Raw genomic sequence first — 16,840 nt, forward strand, 5'->3', positions numbered from 1 at the left:
ATTGATAAATACGCAATCCCCCAAAGTCTGAAGAGCTTTTGGAAAATCAAGGATTAAAAGACCACATGCAGACACACAAATTTAGAACAACAGGCAAAAGTCCTGAAAAATGCTTCCTTAGGATTAGATAAGCAAACGTCCCTTTGATACAGGAGATGGTGCTCAGCTTCCTTCATAATAGGATAAATGCAAATGAAAACCCACTGGGATGCTGGTTCTCAGCCATCAGATGACAGATTCTCCAAAGCCTGATGAGACTGTGGAGAGGAGGCGCACGCTCACAGCGCTGGTTAGCATGAGTTACACAGCACCACAGAGAGCGAGTTGGCAAATCCCAACGAAAACACACACCCATTTGCTTTTAAACTAGAAAGGGCCCTTCTAGGAATTACTCTGGACCTGCAAATAGCAAATAGCAAAAGCGTACGCACGCACGCACGCACGCACGCACGCACGCACATGAGATTCTTCACTGCAGTGTTTCTGGAGACAGCAAGATGTTATTTACAGCCTAATCCATAGATATGAGTCTGCTAAGCCAGCTCATCCATGCAGGAGGAACAACACAGCTGTGTACTATTAAAGCTGGCCTCAAAAAGTGACCACTCAACTGGAGTTCCAGGACGTAGTCAGCGAAGACACTGTCAGAGAAACTCAGGAAGCATGTGCTAAAGCTAATGAAAATGGTTTCTGGTAGGAAGTCTGTAAGAATGAAAGAAGGGGAATGGGAAGAGAGGGGTGTGCGTGTGTGTGCGCGCGCACACGCGCGTGTTTGTGCACATGCACGTGTGTACATATGCACCTGTACACGTGGAGGCAACAGGTCACCCTCAGGTGAGTCATTCCTCAGGAGCCATCCACCTTGTTCTTTTGGGGCAGGGTCTCTCACTGGGACCTGGAGCTTGCTAACTGGGCTCCGTGGCTGACCAGTGAGCCCCAGGGTTCTTCCTGTCTCTGTCTCACTGCTGCTGGGATTCCAAGTGTGTGCCACTGTGTCCAGCTTTTTTTCCAGGAACCAATTTAGATCTTCATGCTTGCATGGCAACCACTGTGTCAACGGAGATAGCTCCTAAGCATGGGGCTTTTAAAAATATAACTTTGACTTGTGAAGTATTAATATTTTACATATGAATAAAGCACATTCAATTGAACCTAGTTAAAAATTTAAAACACAATCAAATGTATATCAGAGCAAGTGTACGAGTGCCCAGCAGTTAGGCAGCTTTTGCTAAAGGGTTTCCTGTATGAGGGGAATCCTTGTGGAAAAGTTTTGTTGGAAATGGCATATTAAATTGAGTATTCGCACAGCCTTAAAGGGTCATGACACAAAAATGCTTGTGAACTACAAAGGGTAATAAAGGGTAAAGCTTCTTTTGCCGTAGGATGTGTTGGCAGGTGCCATCTTGAGAACGCAAATGTCTTTGTTATGGAAGTAAAATATGTATGACAGAAAAGCCCCATTGTAGCTATTTTGAAAGAATTGATAATTCAGCACCGTTAAGTGCTCACATCGTTCTGCGGCCACTGTCAACAGCATCATCTTTCCGTGCCGAAGCTCTGTGCCTGTTGCACACGATGCAGCAGCAGACCAATGCAGCCTGCATGTGTGCTGGGGCAGTGTCATGGGAAGTCCCCATCTGCTCAGGACTGTCCTTACCAACATGTTTAGTGTGACTCTCAAGAGCAAACTGTCAGGCAGGCCTCGATGCTGGACATCCTATAACATGTGGGATGATTTCCAAAGATAGTAATGGCATGCGGGCTTTTAAATAAAGTCCAGAAGGAGTCGTGAAGGAGATGCTCAGAGTCTTTGGATTCCAGATGTAAACAGGCAAACAGCTGTGAACACATCTGGAAGGCAGTTGAAGACAGTATCATCTGCACTGTATACTACACAAAATTATACCAGTGTTCATTGTTCTTCAGTAAGACAAGGGGATGCATTTGTGGGTGGGAATATTTTGATCTTAAGGGAAACATATAGACATATGAAATGCTACACTATCTATTTTTAAATGATTCTTCATATAACTAAATAGACCCATTATATTTATACATACACTCATAGAAAGGGAAACATGAAATAAAAAGTTGGGGGAGAAACAATGCAAAATACGTGAGACAAGATGAAAATATTCTGTGGAAGGATGGCAGATAACTAATGTGATATTTTTAGCAAATACAGGCACTTTCAGCTTTTAATCCATACTTTTTCTCATTTTCCTCATCCATATTTTAAGCTAGGTCACCATACTACACAAATCTTTCCCTGAATGCTCTGTCCCATTTGGTTCGTTGTGAGGTCATTTCCATAAATCTCCAGAATTGTATTTTATGTAAGTTGATTGTATTATCCAGTTAGAGCCAGAATATGGTTGCAAGGTTTTAGGTTCTTGAGAAAATACAGATTTTTTCAAAAGCATTTCTAATAGACTTCCATCTCAGCAGACACGGCACTGCTGTGGCTTCAGACAGCGACTCGTCCCCGTTAACAGTCCTTTTCACATCGTAGAGCGGAGATGCCCAGGGAAGCAGAAAGGAAATCGGTATTTGGTGTTCTCAGGTGGCTGGCAGGATTCGGTACTCAATGATCATGCTGTGTTACCATCTCTTTCAGGAGGCGAAATCGACTGTGTGGATAAGGACGGCAACACTCCCCTCCACGTGGCCGCAAGATACGGCCACGAGCTTCTGATTAACACCTTAATAACTAGCGGAGCCGACGCAGCCAAGTAGGTTACTGGGAAAGGCCAGTGGACTGGCTGCCACGTGTGGGGACGCCGCCGAGGGAGGCTGCGTGCGTGCGTGATGTGTGGTGCGTGCGTGGTGCGTGCATGGTGCGTGCAGTGGAGGCCTCCCGTTTATCCGGGGTAAGGTGGATGGGGCCATTAGCTAAGCACAGAGGACATCTGAAATCAAGGAAGGGACTTTAAAGGCAGAGCCCAGGAGGAACCTGTTTGTTCCAGTTGCATCACGACTCGGCCTGCTCTGCTGGTTTTAGTTGAGAAAACCTTGACTTCGTTTTCAGCTCCGCTTTCTAGGGTCCCGTGGCTTGTTTCAGCATCCACCGTTAAACAGGAAACGTGACTAGGCAAGTTCAAATTTATTCAGAGTCTTTGCTCGGTTTTAAGACTAGAGTTACAGGCTACAATGGAGTTCGTCTGCCACATGGGGAAGTATGAGGTTCTGACTTCATTTTGCACTCAATTCCACAAAAATAGGGAAAGCATTTCTCTGGGTACGGGGGACTGAGTTCTCAGAGGGCTTCATGAGCAGTTACCTGCCCGGCATCTTCAGGGAGATAATTTTGTTGGTCTCAAGTCCCACTTAGGATAAAGAGCCAGACCGTAAACCAGAGTTCTAAAGGAAATCAGGACTTCAGTGGCAAAATGCCCGGTGTCTGTGTTATCAAAGTTGACAGGGAAGAGAAAACCCCAAGGTGGAGGTGGAAGGTCTTGAAAAGGCTTCAAGCTGAAGATGAGCCTTGAGCAAACCTGGGGTAGGAGTCAGGGTGGGGGAGGGGGAGGGTCTCTGGACAGAGCAGAAGATGACAGCGGCCAGCAGCAGCAGGAGAACAGCAGAGAGGCGTACTCCTGCGGTTTTCTGGGCTCTCCTTCTTTCAGCCTGCTTCATTTTGGGACTGTGTGATTCTGAGCCTGTTGCTCAATCCCTCTGTGCTTTGAAAACCGGAGACAATACTGGTACCTATCTGTAAGTTCGTTAGGAAGATTAAATGACTTAATTACTAGGAAAGCTCTCTGGTAAGGTCTGAATGAGTTCAAGCTATTTAAACACACCAGAAAAGCTTATTAAAATGATAATCTTTATGAAAAGCTCTCTGAAAAGTGCCCAGCACATAGAAGCTATCAATAAATGTTAACTATTATCTTATTGTCTAATAATATGTAATAGAGACAAATTAAAGAGTGCCTTAAACACTTAAATGGAGAGGTTAGCCTTGATCATAGAGGCTATGGGTAGCCATAACTGAATTTTTAGGAGGGAAAGCATATCTTAGGAATTTCATGTTCATCAAATGTGTGTAATATAATTGAAAATCTTGCTGGAGAATAAACCAAAATTAAGATGATTCAGGGTATCCATGGTGGGTCCACGTTCTCTATCGAAGTCAACACAGGCCAGGTGTTTTGAAGTGCATTTTAAGGAACACATAGCTTTGAGGTTACAATGGTTTACCTTCTTTAATTGTTGGGTTGAACTAGACTTCGCCGACCTCCTGGGGTGTTGTCCTGAGGGTTGAGGTCACGCAGGAGTGAATGGTTACAGTCTCGTGTGTGTTACTGTGGACTTTCACAGCCAACTTTTAGCTCTGGTCTCCCAGAAGACCTGGCATTCTAGTAGAAGAACAAATGGATAGACGTTTGGATGGAGTTGGGAACTGAAAGAAACACAGAAGCATGAAGAAGGAGTCCCCATTACAAGGACACAACACGGACATTTTAAAAGGAAGCCTTAGGGCTGGGTGGCCTGACGTGAGGAGGAGTCAGGAGAAATGAGGTGGAAAGGAGGAAGAGGGATCTAGAAAGATCTCTTATGTCCTGCCAAGGAATTGGATTCTATCTGGAGGCGTTCGGAAGCTGTTAAGCAATTATAAATGGGTGTGGGATGTGTCTAACAGTCCCATTTGTATGTAAGAGAGATTCTCTGATAGCCACCCAGACAGACTGGAGGCCATCCAGACGACGACAAACCCTCGGCAGCCTCTTCCAAGTATCCCGGGAAGAAAAGATGATGTCGTAGGCTGAGGATGAGGCTGAGGACCTGCACAGGAGGGGGATGCTGGCAAACGGTGTTAGCTGTGCATATCTCTCTGAGTAAAAAAAAAAAAAGAAATCCATTTTCAGCCAAGCCCTCCACCTCACTGATCATGCTCTCCGTTCAGCCTCCATCACAGCAGAATTACAGTTACCATGGTTACACAGATAACTGACTGTGATACTCTGTTGTTGCATATGGTCGAGTGCCTGTTTGCTGTCAGCCACTGCACCAGGTTCTGGGGTTATACAGGTCCCCCTCTCAAGAAATATTTAATCTATTTGGGGCCAGATTAAATAAACAGTGACCATCCTAATGCTAAGTATGTCACCAGAGCTAGTGACACTGCCATTGGGATATAAGAACACACATCAGGGATGTGGAATCCTGTCATACAAGGCCAGGCCTGGCTTGGGGAAGAAGCTGGAGTCAACCGAGCCTGAGATGAGCATCTGTTAATCAGGTCATGGTGGAGAGAGAGCTTCAGATCCTCTGTGTAGACTTACTTTCATTATATTACTTGAATAATGTAATATACGCATTAGCCAAACTACAAACTTCTTGGGCTTTTGAAATTACCCTATCAGCGAATGTTTTAAAAACTGTGAAACATAGTAACTGTAAAACACATAGACAATAACATTCATGGAAACCGTACAATTTAGTACCAGTGTGGTAGCAAACCCCCATAATTACTTAACTAGGCACGGCACCATTCTAAAGGGTTACATGTAACCACCACAGCATTCCCACAGGGTAAGTGTTCCATGGTCAGCCCCATGGAGAAAGGTCACAGAGCTAGTGAGGAGTAGGAACCGAGACCCTGCCCTTGGTCATTTGGATCTGAAGCTCCCGAGTACCAACATGGCCCATTGCCCGTCTGATAACACATGTTGTAGTGAGTGACTCGGGTTGTACAAGGCCAGATCGCCATCTCTAGGTGGTTGTGGTGGATGAGGTGCCACTCTTGAGGGTTCCATGTCTGTTGCACGGAGGAAGGCCCTGCAGTGGTCTAAGCAATGCGGTGGGACAGTGGGCTCAGCCCCAGCACAGTGGCCCTTAGTCTAACCAACTGTGCCATCTTTTGGTCACACAACGATTTCAGTGTCCTTGCGTTATTATCATCCCTCCCTAGGCTGAGATACAGCTTATGTCTAGTAGAGTCTACTGGATGTTTTCCCCATTGGCCTATGACAACCTTTAACCAGACTATGATACACGAAGCCAAGGTGATGTGCAAAAGCGGGCACTCAGGTTTGGCAGTTCATTCAGATGAACCCAAAATCTTTTATATTTTAGATTATTATCGAAAAGAATATATTCTCTCAGAGGACTCTTTAGAGCTCAAAGATGTTTGCAGTGACCCTCAAGAGTGCGTTAATGAGTTTAAGAAACATTATAAAGCAGTGGGAAAGATGGAGTGTCAAACAGAAGGACCTGCATGTGCAAAACCCAGGGGACAGGCCAGAGCTTGGCTCTCAGGAGTGCGGAGATCTTCACTGAGAATCTGGAGTCCCCATAGAACGGGCGATGGCCACTCATGAGAAACCTTGGTGGCCATGTTGCAGTGTTCAGACTACTGAAACCACTGGAAGTGTTTGTAGGCTGCAGACAGCAGGAAGAAGTCTCTGCGTTATCAGCCGCACCCAGACGCCTGTGCACCCTGCTAGGGTGACACAGATAAACTCCTTAAAAGTTTGGATTTTAAAACGATTGAGAACAATTCGGGTAAAATGATCATGAGAGGAATCCATTCTAAGTCAGGAAGCGCGTCTTGCCCACTGAATGGGCAAGTTAGTCCAATCCCATGTGCTCGGAGAGTTGTGAACCAGGACTTAGAAAGGAGGAGATTGAGAAGGCTAGTGGGTTACCGTTCACCCTCAGGAGCACAGCCTCACGACAGCTTCGCAGCCGCCAGCTCCTGCTGCAGCTAACCAGTCCTGGGGTAACCGGGGTAACCGTGTGCCAGCTGCTTTGTGTGCCCTCGCCCGGTGAGTCCTTCTAACCACTGTGACGTAGACACCATAGTTACCTCTACCTTCCTGATGATGGAGCCATTATGTACTTGCCAAGCACCAAGTAGTTGGCAAGTAGCAAAATCAAGACTCAGTTTCTGGCTCCATTGCCTTAAACACTTCTTTACCACAGAGAGCGAAGGGAAAGTTCTAGAATACATTGGGTGTAGCAGCCTTGTCCCCTAGTACCAAAAGGAAACTGGAAAAGACCCCAATACTCTTCCGGTACAGAAGCCCTTTCACCTCTGAGAGCGTGCCAAAAGAACATCTTTCAGACCTCATTTATTTTGGAATAGCTAAGTAGGGAATGCCAGCTAACTGCTAAATTAGAAATACCTGAATACAAATGGCTTCCATTAATTTTATGACTTGCCAGATAAATGCAGCAATTTAAGTGGAATTGGTCTCCTCTTTCCTGTAGCTTATATATTGTTAACTTTAGGGTTATTTGGCGTTTTTATTCTCAATGCTCCTTGATGTATGCCTGAAGTAAGAGCGAGGCTTCTCTCTAACTATGACAGCCAAGCCTGGGTTTTCCTACTAAAGATTTCAAAATTCTTCCTTGGTGAGCTGTCTTATAACAGCAAAGGGTAGTTTTATTTCAGATGTTTAAGTCCTTTCTGTATGATTCAGAGATTCTGAATTCTGCCCCCCTTTTCCTTGTGTTTACTTGGTATATAGTTGGCTGTTCGAACAGTGTCATATTCAAGTTCAAATGCCATAATAGTGGCATCTATGCTGATACCTTCAAACCGCGCACTAAAATGATGACTCTCTCTTAAATGCAGAATAAAATAACAAACAAGTTTTGCTAATCTAAATTAGTTTTATCTCTCTAAGTAGCAGTGAAAAAGGAAATAATTAGTTAATGTAGATTGTGACGAATTGTGGAAAGTGAAAAAAGTGGAGAGATTGATCAAAAGGCGTGGTAATGAGGTTTATAGACTATATTATGTAACTGTTACACTATTGCGTTCTGTCTTATCGAGTTTTTATAGATATTGATGTTATTTCTCTAATTCATTCTAATTCAAACTTGCTCTGTTCTATAGAAAAATGTTTTGTCATTACAAAATATATTGTTTATATACATATATATGTATATATGTGTGTACATATGTAATTATAAACATATGCCATGTATAAACATGTATGTGTTTATATGTTATCTCTTTACAAAATATATTAGTTATACATTTGTATATATATATACACATATTTGTCTTTATAAAATACATTTTGTATCTATACATATGTGTATTAATATGTGAATGTATATATTTAAAAATGAGGTTCATTCAAAAAATGTAGTCTTGATTCAGAATGTTCCTTTAGAAACTAAAAAAGTCATAGAATATATTCTATACATTTTATATATTCTTTATATTCGATGCATTCTTTATATTCTTTTCCAAAAGTCTAGAAATATCTAATTATGTACTTTTGCCTTAACCTCTCCAAACAAATCAAATTATTGCATGCTAATCCCATTAGCTGTAAGTCCCGTTTAGATTTATAATCTATAATACCTCTTTAAAAATAGTGTGTTTCTATTAAACCAAGTGGGGACGTCATAAATAGTCCATTAGCAGGAGACCCCTTCTCCCCTCTCCTGACTCCTCCTTCGCATGAACAGTGAGATCAGCCCGATGCAGTTCCTCATTAGAATTGCTCTTGTAGTGGGGGGTGGAGAGTTACAAGCGTTCTCCTCCAGTGGTGTTGCCTGGAAGACTGGGAAATGGCACGGCCTGATGGATGCCAGCTACTGTATACACTGGGCTGGAAATCCCCCAAAATGGGAAGGAAAACTAACAGAAAATGGAACAAAACACCAGCAAACAGGAACCGGCATGAAGAGAAAGTGCAGCTCATCGCTTACGCTTGCACGTCACAAAACACCCAAGACTGAAGTATCTGTGGCTGTGTGTCCACTTTCACACATTCGTGCACATGATAAATCCTAACTCTTGAGGGGGAAATAAAGTGTGTAAAACCAAAGCTTAACAAATTCAAATCATACGTGTTTCCTTACAAAGTGTGGAATCTGAAAACGGGCCACTTTGTGTCTGAGAGTGAACTTGGGTAGTTAACCATACAGGACTGGGGCAGAGGACTTTAAAAATCTAAAATGTATTATTTGGTTAAAATGAGATGGTACAAGAAATGTTTACAAACACACAGCAAATGCAGGTGATACTGTTTGCTATCAAGTGACCTCAGCTTGTGGCTTTGCGTCCTTGTGCAAAGAGAGGTAGAAAAGCATTAACTGTGAAGGAAAGTGCCAGATGTCTGCCTGCTCTCCAGGATCGTCCTGAGGAGGGGCTCTCAAGTACAGCAGAACACGTATAACATACGTGTATGACATATGCTGAGCAATGGTTTTGCTTCTGTGTTTTGTGACTGATACGGTGATATGGGTTAGTTACATTAGCAAAGTCCGTAATGAAGATGAACTTTTGCCTACAAAAGGTAAACAGTTCTGCTTATAACAATTTTATTTTTAATAATACAGCCACTGTTAGGTCTTAACAAAACGCAAGCACCCATTAGGCTAAAAGAAGTATTTGTCGAATTCAGGAATAAAACAGGTCGTTTCCCACGTGAGTGTTATCTTGCTTAGCGCTGTTAGATCTGGCACTTAGTGTGGTATCTTAGGCTCACAAAGTGTTGAGCAGATAAGTGAGTAAGAGATGAATGAATGAATGAATGAAAGAGATTTTCAACCACTAAGCTGAAAGAAATAATAGGGTTACACATGTTTAACTTTTCCGATTTTTATCCAATATATATGCATATATACACATGTACATATATATATGCATATACATATGTACAGACACATAAGTATATATACACATGTACATACATACACAGGCATATATAGACACATGTACACACATACATATGTACATGCACACATATGTACATACATTGCATAAGTATATACACACACATATAAGTACATACGGATATATGCACACATCCGTATGGTTATGGGCTTTTGATTGGTTTAGAACAAAGATCATCTTAAGGTAGAAAATAGTTGTGTAATTATTTGTTGAATGGAAAAAAAATTACAAAATTATGTCACCGATCCTTGTGAGAGTTTTCAGTGGAGGACTGGCAGAGGGTAGATGTTCTGCACGCGTCTTGGGATCTTTTACTGTGAGTGACTGTTTTTCTCTTTAGGTGTGGAATCCATAGCATGTTCCCCTTACATTTAGCCGCCCTAAATGCTCACTCCGACTGCTGCAGGAAGTTATTATCATCCGGTAAGTGCATCCATGCCAGCGATCAGGCCTGGTGTGCCCTGTCCATGAGCCAAGTGGCTTCAGGTGTCTGGTCTCTGGCAGGCTGTGTGTGGCCATTGCCTTTCCTTGGCAGAGCGAGGTTGTTCCGTAACCTGCCTGCATGAGACAGCTCCTGCCGGTCCTTGAAGCCGAAGCTTTTTGGATGCCAGTATCACTCCCTAGCATCAGAGTCTTGTCTGATTTTCAGTGGTCCAGAACTGAGTGGGAGAATGGCCAGAGCTGACATATGGGAACCTTAAGTCATAGAAGAAAAAAAAAATTGAGGCTTAAATTGGTGACTTGACATTTAATACTTTTCAACAAAAGAAAATGGCCCAATCCTCAATATTTCAATGGTAGAAAATATCATGTTATCATCCAGTTCCATGGGCACTGAAACATCATCAAGGCAGATCCCCCTCCAAGAAGATTTAATTTTTATATTTTTATATAATGCGGGGCTGTCTGGAACCAGAGATTCTGCTTTGAGCTTTGCTGATCTTTCTTATCTCTGCTCCTGCCAATCCCCTCTATTAAGAAGTTCCTGGGCTTTCCAAAGTGGTAGAAGCCTGCAGGGTGGAGATTGTTTATGAATTAATTCCTTAGCTACCCCAGAGGCGTATTTCCTCCTCTAAGTACTTTACCTATGGTGGATTCTGTTTGCACTACTTTTGGCATGCTTAAAAATAATCCCTGCATGAAAGCATGTTTCTCACATCTTAGACTCACAGGAAAGTTGGGACACACGGAAGAAAATTTCTCTCCCTGCCTGCTAGGATTGCTCCTCTGCCTTCCATGTATCTCATATGTTCTGTTCGTCTGTCCACTGCCCCACTCATCTCAGATTGGTTTCCTAAATTTCTATCCTGGGATTGAAACTGGGGCTGTGGCTCACCCAGGGCTGAATGCAAAAATAAATCCCTCTCGACTTCGCGACTTCACGGTGCTTCCTATAAAATTGCCAAGCTTGAGTAGTGACCATTTGTTTCTGTGACTACCTCTTTCTGACTACGACTGCTTGCATCCTGGTTTTCCTACTAACTGATTTTTCTGTCTCTGCAATGTTTCTTGTGGTTTGACTAGGACAAAAGTATAGCATAGTATCCTTGTTTAGTAATGAGCGCGTGCTGTCTGCAGGCTTTGAAATAGACACCCCAGATACGTTTGGAAGAACGTGCCTTCATGCTGCTGCCGCAGGAGGGTGAGTACTCCTGCGCGGTCATTACTCCATGAACTTGATGGCTTCATACATCTTAATCGACATAAGCTGCCCGTGAACCAAAGGCAATTTCCTTAGTAAATGGGGTCCCAATCACTTCTGCCAAATGTCAGGTGTCACTAACTCCGTTCCCACATCACTCAGATTTTCTCCTTCCAAGGAAAAACAAATAGTCCATCCTGTGTAGTGCATAGAGCTTGTGTTCTTATCTTTCAACCCCCCTAAGAGATCCCCATGGCTGTAAGATGTTAGACTACACAGCATGGATTTCTACTTGGCATCTTTTCTACCGAAAGAAATTAATTAGAACTTTGTTCTTAAGTTTTCTCCTCTTTGTTGCCAGTGGATGGGTGGTGATTAAGAGGATAAATGGTTGAATCAACTTATGCGCATTTAGACATTTTTGTAATAAAAACGAGTTTTGAAATTTTTAGGATGATTAAATGTAAACAAAGGTCAAGGAAATCCCAAAGATGGGCAAGAGTGATTTATTCCCTGCCTTCCCCCCTGTAGCAAAGAGCCTTTTGTCATCAGCTTTTTCCTTTAGCAAATTAATGATTAGATTAAAGCACTGATCAATGTATTGTTGATATATGGCCACATATTGACCAACCGTAGTGTCTTTTGGATGACCTTGTATTGGGAAGGTGTTGGTTTTTAATCAGTTTCCTAGTACTTAAGGAATCCTCCATTTATCATGCGTGTTAGCAAAGACATTACCTATTTATCAGAGGTGAATGAACCATGAAACTACGAAGCCCCTTATTTACATGGGTCCCTTCTGGAGTCATATACTAACGCCTATACAGAGTTATTGTATTTTTAAAAACAGACCCCTTCTCTCAACTCCGTCCTCAAACCAGATGAGATTTATGAACCCACACAAGTCTAATCCACCCTTGTCTTTGATCCTTTTCCATCTATCGTTAGGTGGAAATAGGTGCTGTATATTAGCTGACATGCTGTACCAATTCAAATGTTCCTTTAAAAATTCATGTACTTTGTGACTTACATCTAGCTGTCTGAGAAAAGGGGCTATGAAGGGTAGGTGTGGGATGGGAAGAGCGCTGCGAAGGCTTATCATTAATGAGATCACTTTTCTTATTTAAATTACAATAAAACAATACATTCTGAGCCACTTCTTAATGTTTCAAGTTTAGAATGATGATGGATGGCTATGCCTACATTTTAAAGAATTTCAGACCTGCCCAGAAAGTGACAACACCCCATGCTGGGTTTATGTTTGAAATGCCTATTAGAATGAAGATTAGCTCTATGCCCTTCGACAGGAAAATTCCCTTCGGTAGGTCCTGTCTCAGTGCTGTGTGATTTATGGCTCTTGTGACTGGCAGAGCTGCTAGGAACGATCACTGTGCTCCATTACATCACTTTCAGCGTTGGTCCAGCACATTCATTTACCTGGGCTACAAAGACAGGGGCATGCAGCTGTTTCCATTAAGGAGTATCGAGTTGAAAGCGGTTATTGTGGGGATTTATTATGCCGTGATAAACGGTAGTGCTCAGCCATGTTGCTTCATTGTTTAAAGGTGACGCGGAGTTATTAGGCTGCCGGGGTTTCATAAACTCCTCCTGTTCTGAAAAAGAATTTTAGGGTAAATGATGAGGCTGTCATCGGAGGGCTTAGTCATATAATAATCATTAAATTCCTTAGTCATTGAGTTGAAAATGTTCCATGAAGCCCTTTCATTTATTGATTTATTAGTTCTGAAAAAGGAATTTTAGATCCTTACAGTGCGGCGTTCCTGCAATATGTTCAGGTTATTTCTTGTTAGCGGAATTTTAGACCCCAGGCTGTTGTTCCATCCCAGCTTGTACTCTGCAGAAAATGCCTCTTCCTAGAGGTACCTTAGTAACTAACCCTGACTGTACTAATTATATTTTTCCTGTCTTTCTAGCAATGTAGAATGTATAAAACTCTTGCAGAGCAGTGGAGCAGATTTTCACAAAAAGGACAAATGTGGGAGGTATGTATTCAGGCTGACTTGCCTCTGGGGCGTAAACGAGAGTGGGGAATGGTCCATGGAGCAGGCCTGTTGTTGAGATGATTACAGGGGATGACTGGGCCATCCCATCCCCAGGAGGTGATCTTTCCTTGTAGGGAGACGCCCATAAAGCTGAGAAGAGCCATGAGCTAAGGGCTGTCTCAACTTCTGCTTTTTTAAAAATTGCCTACCTGGATGTGTTTTAGAAAAATAGCAGAATAGACAGACCACTTTAGTGCACCAGACTCAAAGTATGGGCTTGAGAGACAGTTCAGGAGTTAAGAGCACCTGCTGCTCTTGCAGAGGATTGGAGTTCAGTTCCCAGTACCCATGTCTGCTGGCTCAGAACTGCCTCTAGCTCCAGCTCCAGGGCATCTAATACTGCCCTTCTGGAACTCTTCCACTCCCCCGCCAGAGACGTACACACAGACACAGACACACAAATAAAAATAAAAATTTTAATATGGTCAAAAGATCTATAGCATTTGTTTTCTGTATCGGACATTTCATCTTGAGATTAATTTTTAGACATTTGAAACATTAAATGAGCACAAAGCACCAGAGGGTCATAGAACTTTTCTCACCTTCGTAACCCCTTGGATAGCTAACTGTATCATGATGCTGGCTGGTTCATGGACACACGTGCGTGCGCGCACACACACATACACACACACACACAGACACAGAGGCGGTGTGTGTGTGTGTGTGTGTGTGTGTGTGTGTGTGTGGAGTCATGTACCAAGTAACCCCATTTTACTCAGCACTTGACCACATAGACCGTAGTGGTCCCATGTATCTTAAATAGTTTTGATTAATACAATGACAAAACCACCTAATACCACAGTTCATAAAACACAACCTGCTTGTGACACGTGACTATGGCATGCATGTGTGCATGCACTTGTGACACATGACTGCAAGTAGGTATGTGTGTACACATGCTCTTTCCCTCTAGCAGGTCCTCGCTACCTGCCCCCCAGCTCTTCAGGGTTGTCAGATTTCTTTCCCTACCACCCACCTGTGAGGACTCTACTTATCCTTCCAGATTCGGATCAAATGAAACCTCCTTGTTACTCTTACAGAAATGTCCCTCCTCTGTGTTCCCCAAGCACCCTGAGCACCTCGTGACTGCACAATACTAGTGGTGTCTTACCCCTCTGACTGCAAGTCTCCTGGAAACAAGGGCTGTCATTTCCTCCCTCCCCTCCCCTCCCTTCCTCTCTCCTCCCCTCTTCCCACCTCTTCTGCCTCTTCTCTTATCTACTCCTCTCTGTCTGTCTCTCTCTGTTTCCATCTGTCTCTCTGTCTCTGTCTCTGTCTGTCTCTCTCTCTGCTGTGTGTGTCTGTGCGTGTTGCTACGAGTCAAAGCCGCAGTATTGCTCATGCTAGGCAAACCCTCTACTACTGAGTTCCAGCCATAGACCTTGCGCTTAGTTTTGAGACAGGGTCTTGCTGTGTAGCCCAAACTGGCCTTGAACTCACAGCCCTCCTGCTTCGCTCCCCAGTGTTGGGATTGTAGGCATGTGTCCCTGAATCTAACTTTCTCTTTGTCCTTAAACCCCGTTGGGACTGTTGATGTCTAGTCATTTTCAGTCCAGTTAATTAAAACAGAATCAGTCCAATATGTAAAATATTGTAATTTCATAATTATAATTCTCCCTTTTGGACTGAAGAGAAAATCAACTAGTAATGAGCCCTAAGTTGTCATCTACAAAATGAAAAAAATGCTTAAAAACTAATAAATAATTTCTGAGCTAAAGTTACTTTATTTTTAGTATTCTATTTAGTTATTACTCCTGGGATATTAGTTAGTCACACCAGAAAAAAATGTCAAATAATTGGAAACTAAAAATAAGTAATATAAATTACTTCATGTTTCTCAGACAAAGAAGCTAGCCTCTGGAATGGAAAGGAAGCTGTGGTACAATGTTAGGAAAGGATACTCCTAAGGAGAAGTGGACATGAGCAAAGGACATGAGACTTACGGTTTTAGGATGGGATTGTCAGAGGTGGGGATTGGTCCTCTGAAAACCCAACCAGAAACTATATATAGAAGCTTGATTAGAGTTAAGGATGGTTTGTGTAAAAAAAAAAAAATCCATGAGCATACATTGATTAATGCAGAACGGTGGATTTCATTGTGACATTTTCTTACATGCAGATAGTGCATACTTTGTATTTATGTACTCCCTTGCTCTGTCTTATCCCTCCCCATCCTCCCCTCTTCCCTATCAGTCTCTAAGGATGGTCTTCATGAGACAGTCTTGTCACGGACAGGCAGTGACATAGATCTAACCCGGAGCAGGCACTAGGAATAGGGAGAGAAGAGCGCCACGTGGCTGGCCTTGCTGGAGGCCACCTGTCTTTGCAGACTTGGCTTTGCGTTCCTCGGCTTCCATACGCTGAGAGCTGAAGGAAGAGTAGGGCAGCCAGTGCTTCTGTCAGTGATGGGTTTGTTTGCTGGACCGAGTCAAGTAAAATAGCAACAACAACAACAGCAATAATAGTAACCACTGCTTGCTTTTCAGGACCCCTTTGCACTATGCTGCTGCAAACTGTCATTTCCACTGTATTAAAGCGTTAGTGACCACGGGAGCCAACGTTAATGAAGCAGACGACTGGGGCCGGACCGCGCTGCACTACGCTGCTGCGTCGGACATGGACAGAAAGTAAAAAGAACCTGTTTGTGCTTCGTCTGGGGCAGAGCCAGGGACGGGAGGATTTGGGTTTTCTTCACACTGCCTCCTAAGAGCGGCACATGAGGAATCTCTCATTCAGAGCGGAGGGTCAGCCATACCCCAGGCTTCCACATTCTCTCTTTTTAGGTTTGATTATTACATGGCATTGTACAATTTCCTCTCTCCTCTGCTTTTGGGTTATATGCCAAGTAGTGCTGTCAAGCCCAAGCTTTTCAGTTTGGGCTTTGGAAATCTGTTGGAATTTACTTGGCATACACAGTAGTATCCATCATTACCACTTAAATGCTTCACCTGCTAATATATATGTCCTGTGTAAAAAAAAAAAAACCACCATTGATAATCCCAACTGTCTTCAACTGCAGCCTTGCTGTGATGGGATTAGACACTGTTCTTCCCAACCTGGGCATGAACACTCATTTGGCAGCTGCAGAAGAGGAATTTCTTATTCCAGAAGTATTTGGACTATAGGTGGCTAGGCATGGAAAGCAGACATCACTGAACCACGGCAAAGGGGAAAGGGGGCGGGGCCTCACGGTTTCTGTAGTTCTTAAAATCATAGGAAGATTTTGATGATTTGCATGACAATGGTTGAATTATTTGCTGCCCCCTATGGTGCGTCTGATTCTGAGTTAGAGCTAATAGCTTCTTTTCTAGAACGACATCTAAACATGTAATTTTAGTGTATAAGTAAGCTAAGCGTGTGCTCTTCCGTTGGTCTATACCACCAGTCCTTTCAAACATTCAAGATGGTGATCCAAGTAAGAAATACATCTCATGTCATGATACAGCGCACATGTTCACATATATGTTCATACATGAGAAATACAAACTTCATAAC

At 43.0% G+C, this 16,840-nt stretch overlaps 1 protein-coding gene across 2 annotated transcripts in view; it reads left to right on the forward strand.

The window, feature by feature from the left end:
• Positions 1-16,840, forward strand: part of Ankrd44 (ankyrin repeat domain 44) — a 158,744-nt gene that overhangs the window by 73,625 nt on the left and 68,279 nt on the right. For both annotated transcript variants that reach the window (XM_059278040.1, XM_059278041.1), the window contains exons 9-13: positions 2,618-2,732; positions 9,981-10,063; positions 11,219-11,282; positions 13,217-13,285; positions 15,832-15,972. In XM_059278040.1, coding sequence (XP_059134023.1) covers positions 2,618-2,732; positions 9,981-10,063; positions 11,219-11,282; positions 13,217-13,285; positions 15,832-15,972 — 472 coding nt within the window. The remainder of the gene's footprint in view (positions 1-2,617; positions 2,733-9,980; positions 10,064-11,218; positions 11,283-13,216; positions 13,286-15,831; positions 15,973-16,840) is intronic.

Source organism: Peromyscus eremicus, chromosome 13 (genome assembly GCF_949786415.1).
Source record: "Peromyscus eremicus chromosome 13, PerEre_H2_v1, whole genome shotgun sequence".
Lineage (NCBI taxonomy): Eukaryota > Metazoa > Chordata > Mammalia > Rodentia > Cricetidae > Peromyscus > Peromyscus eremicus.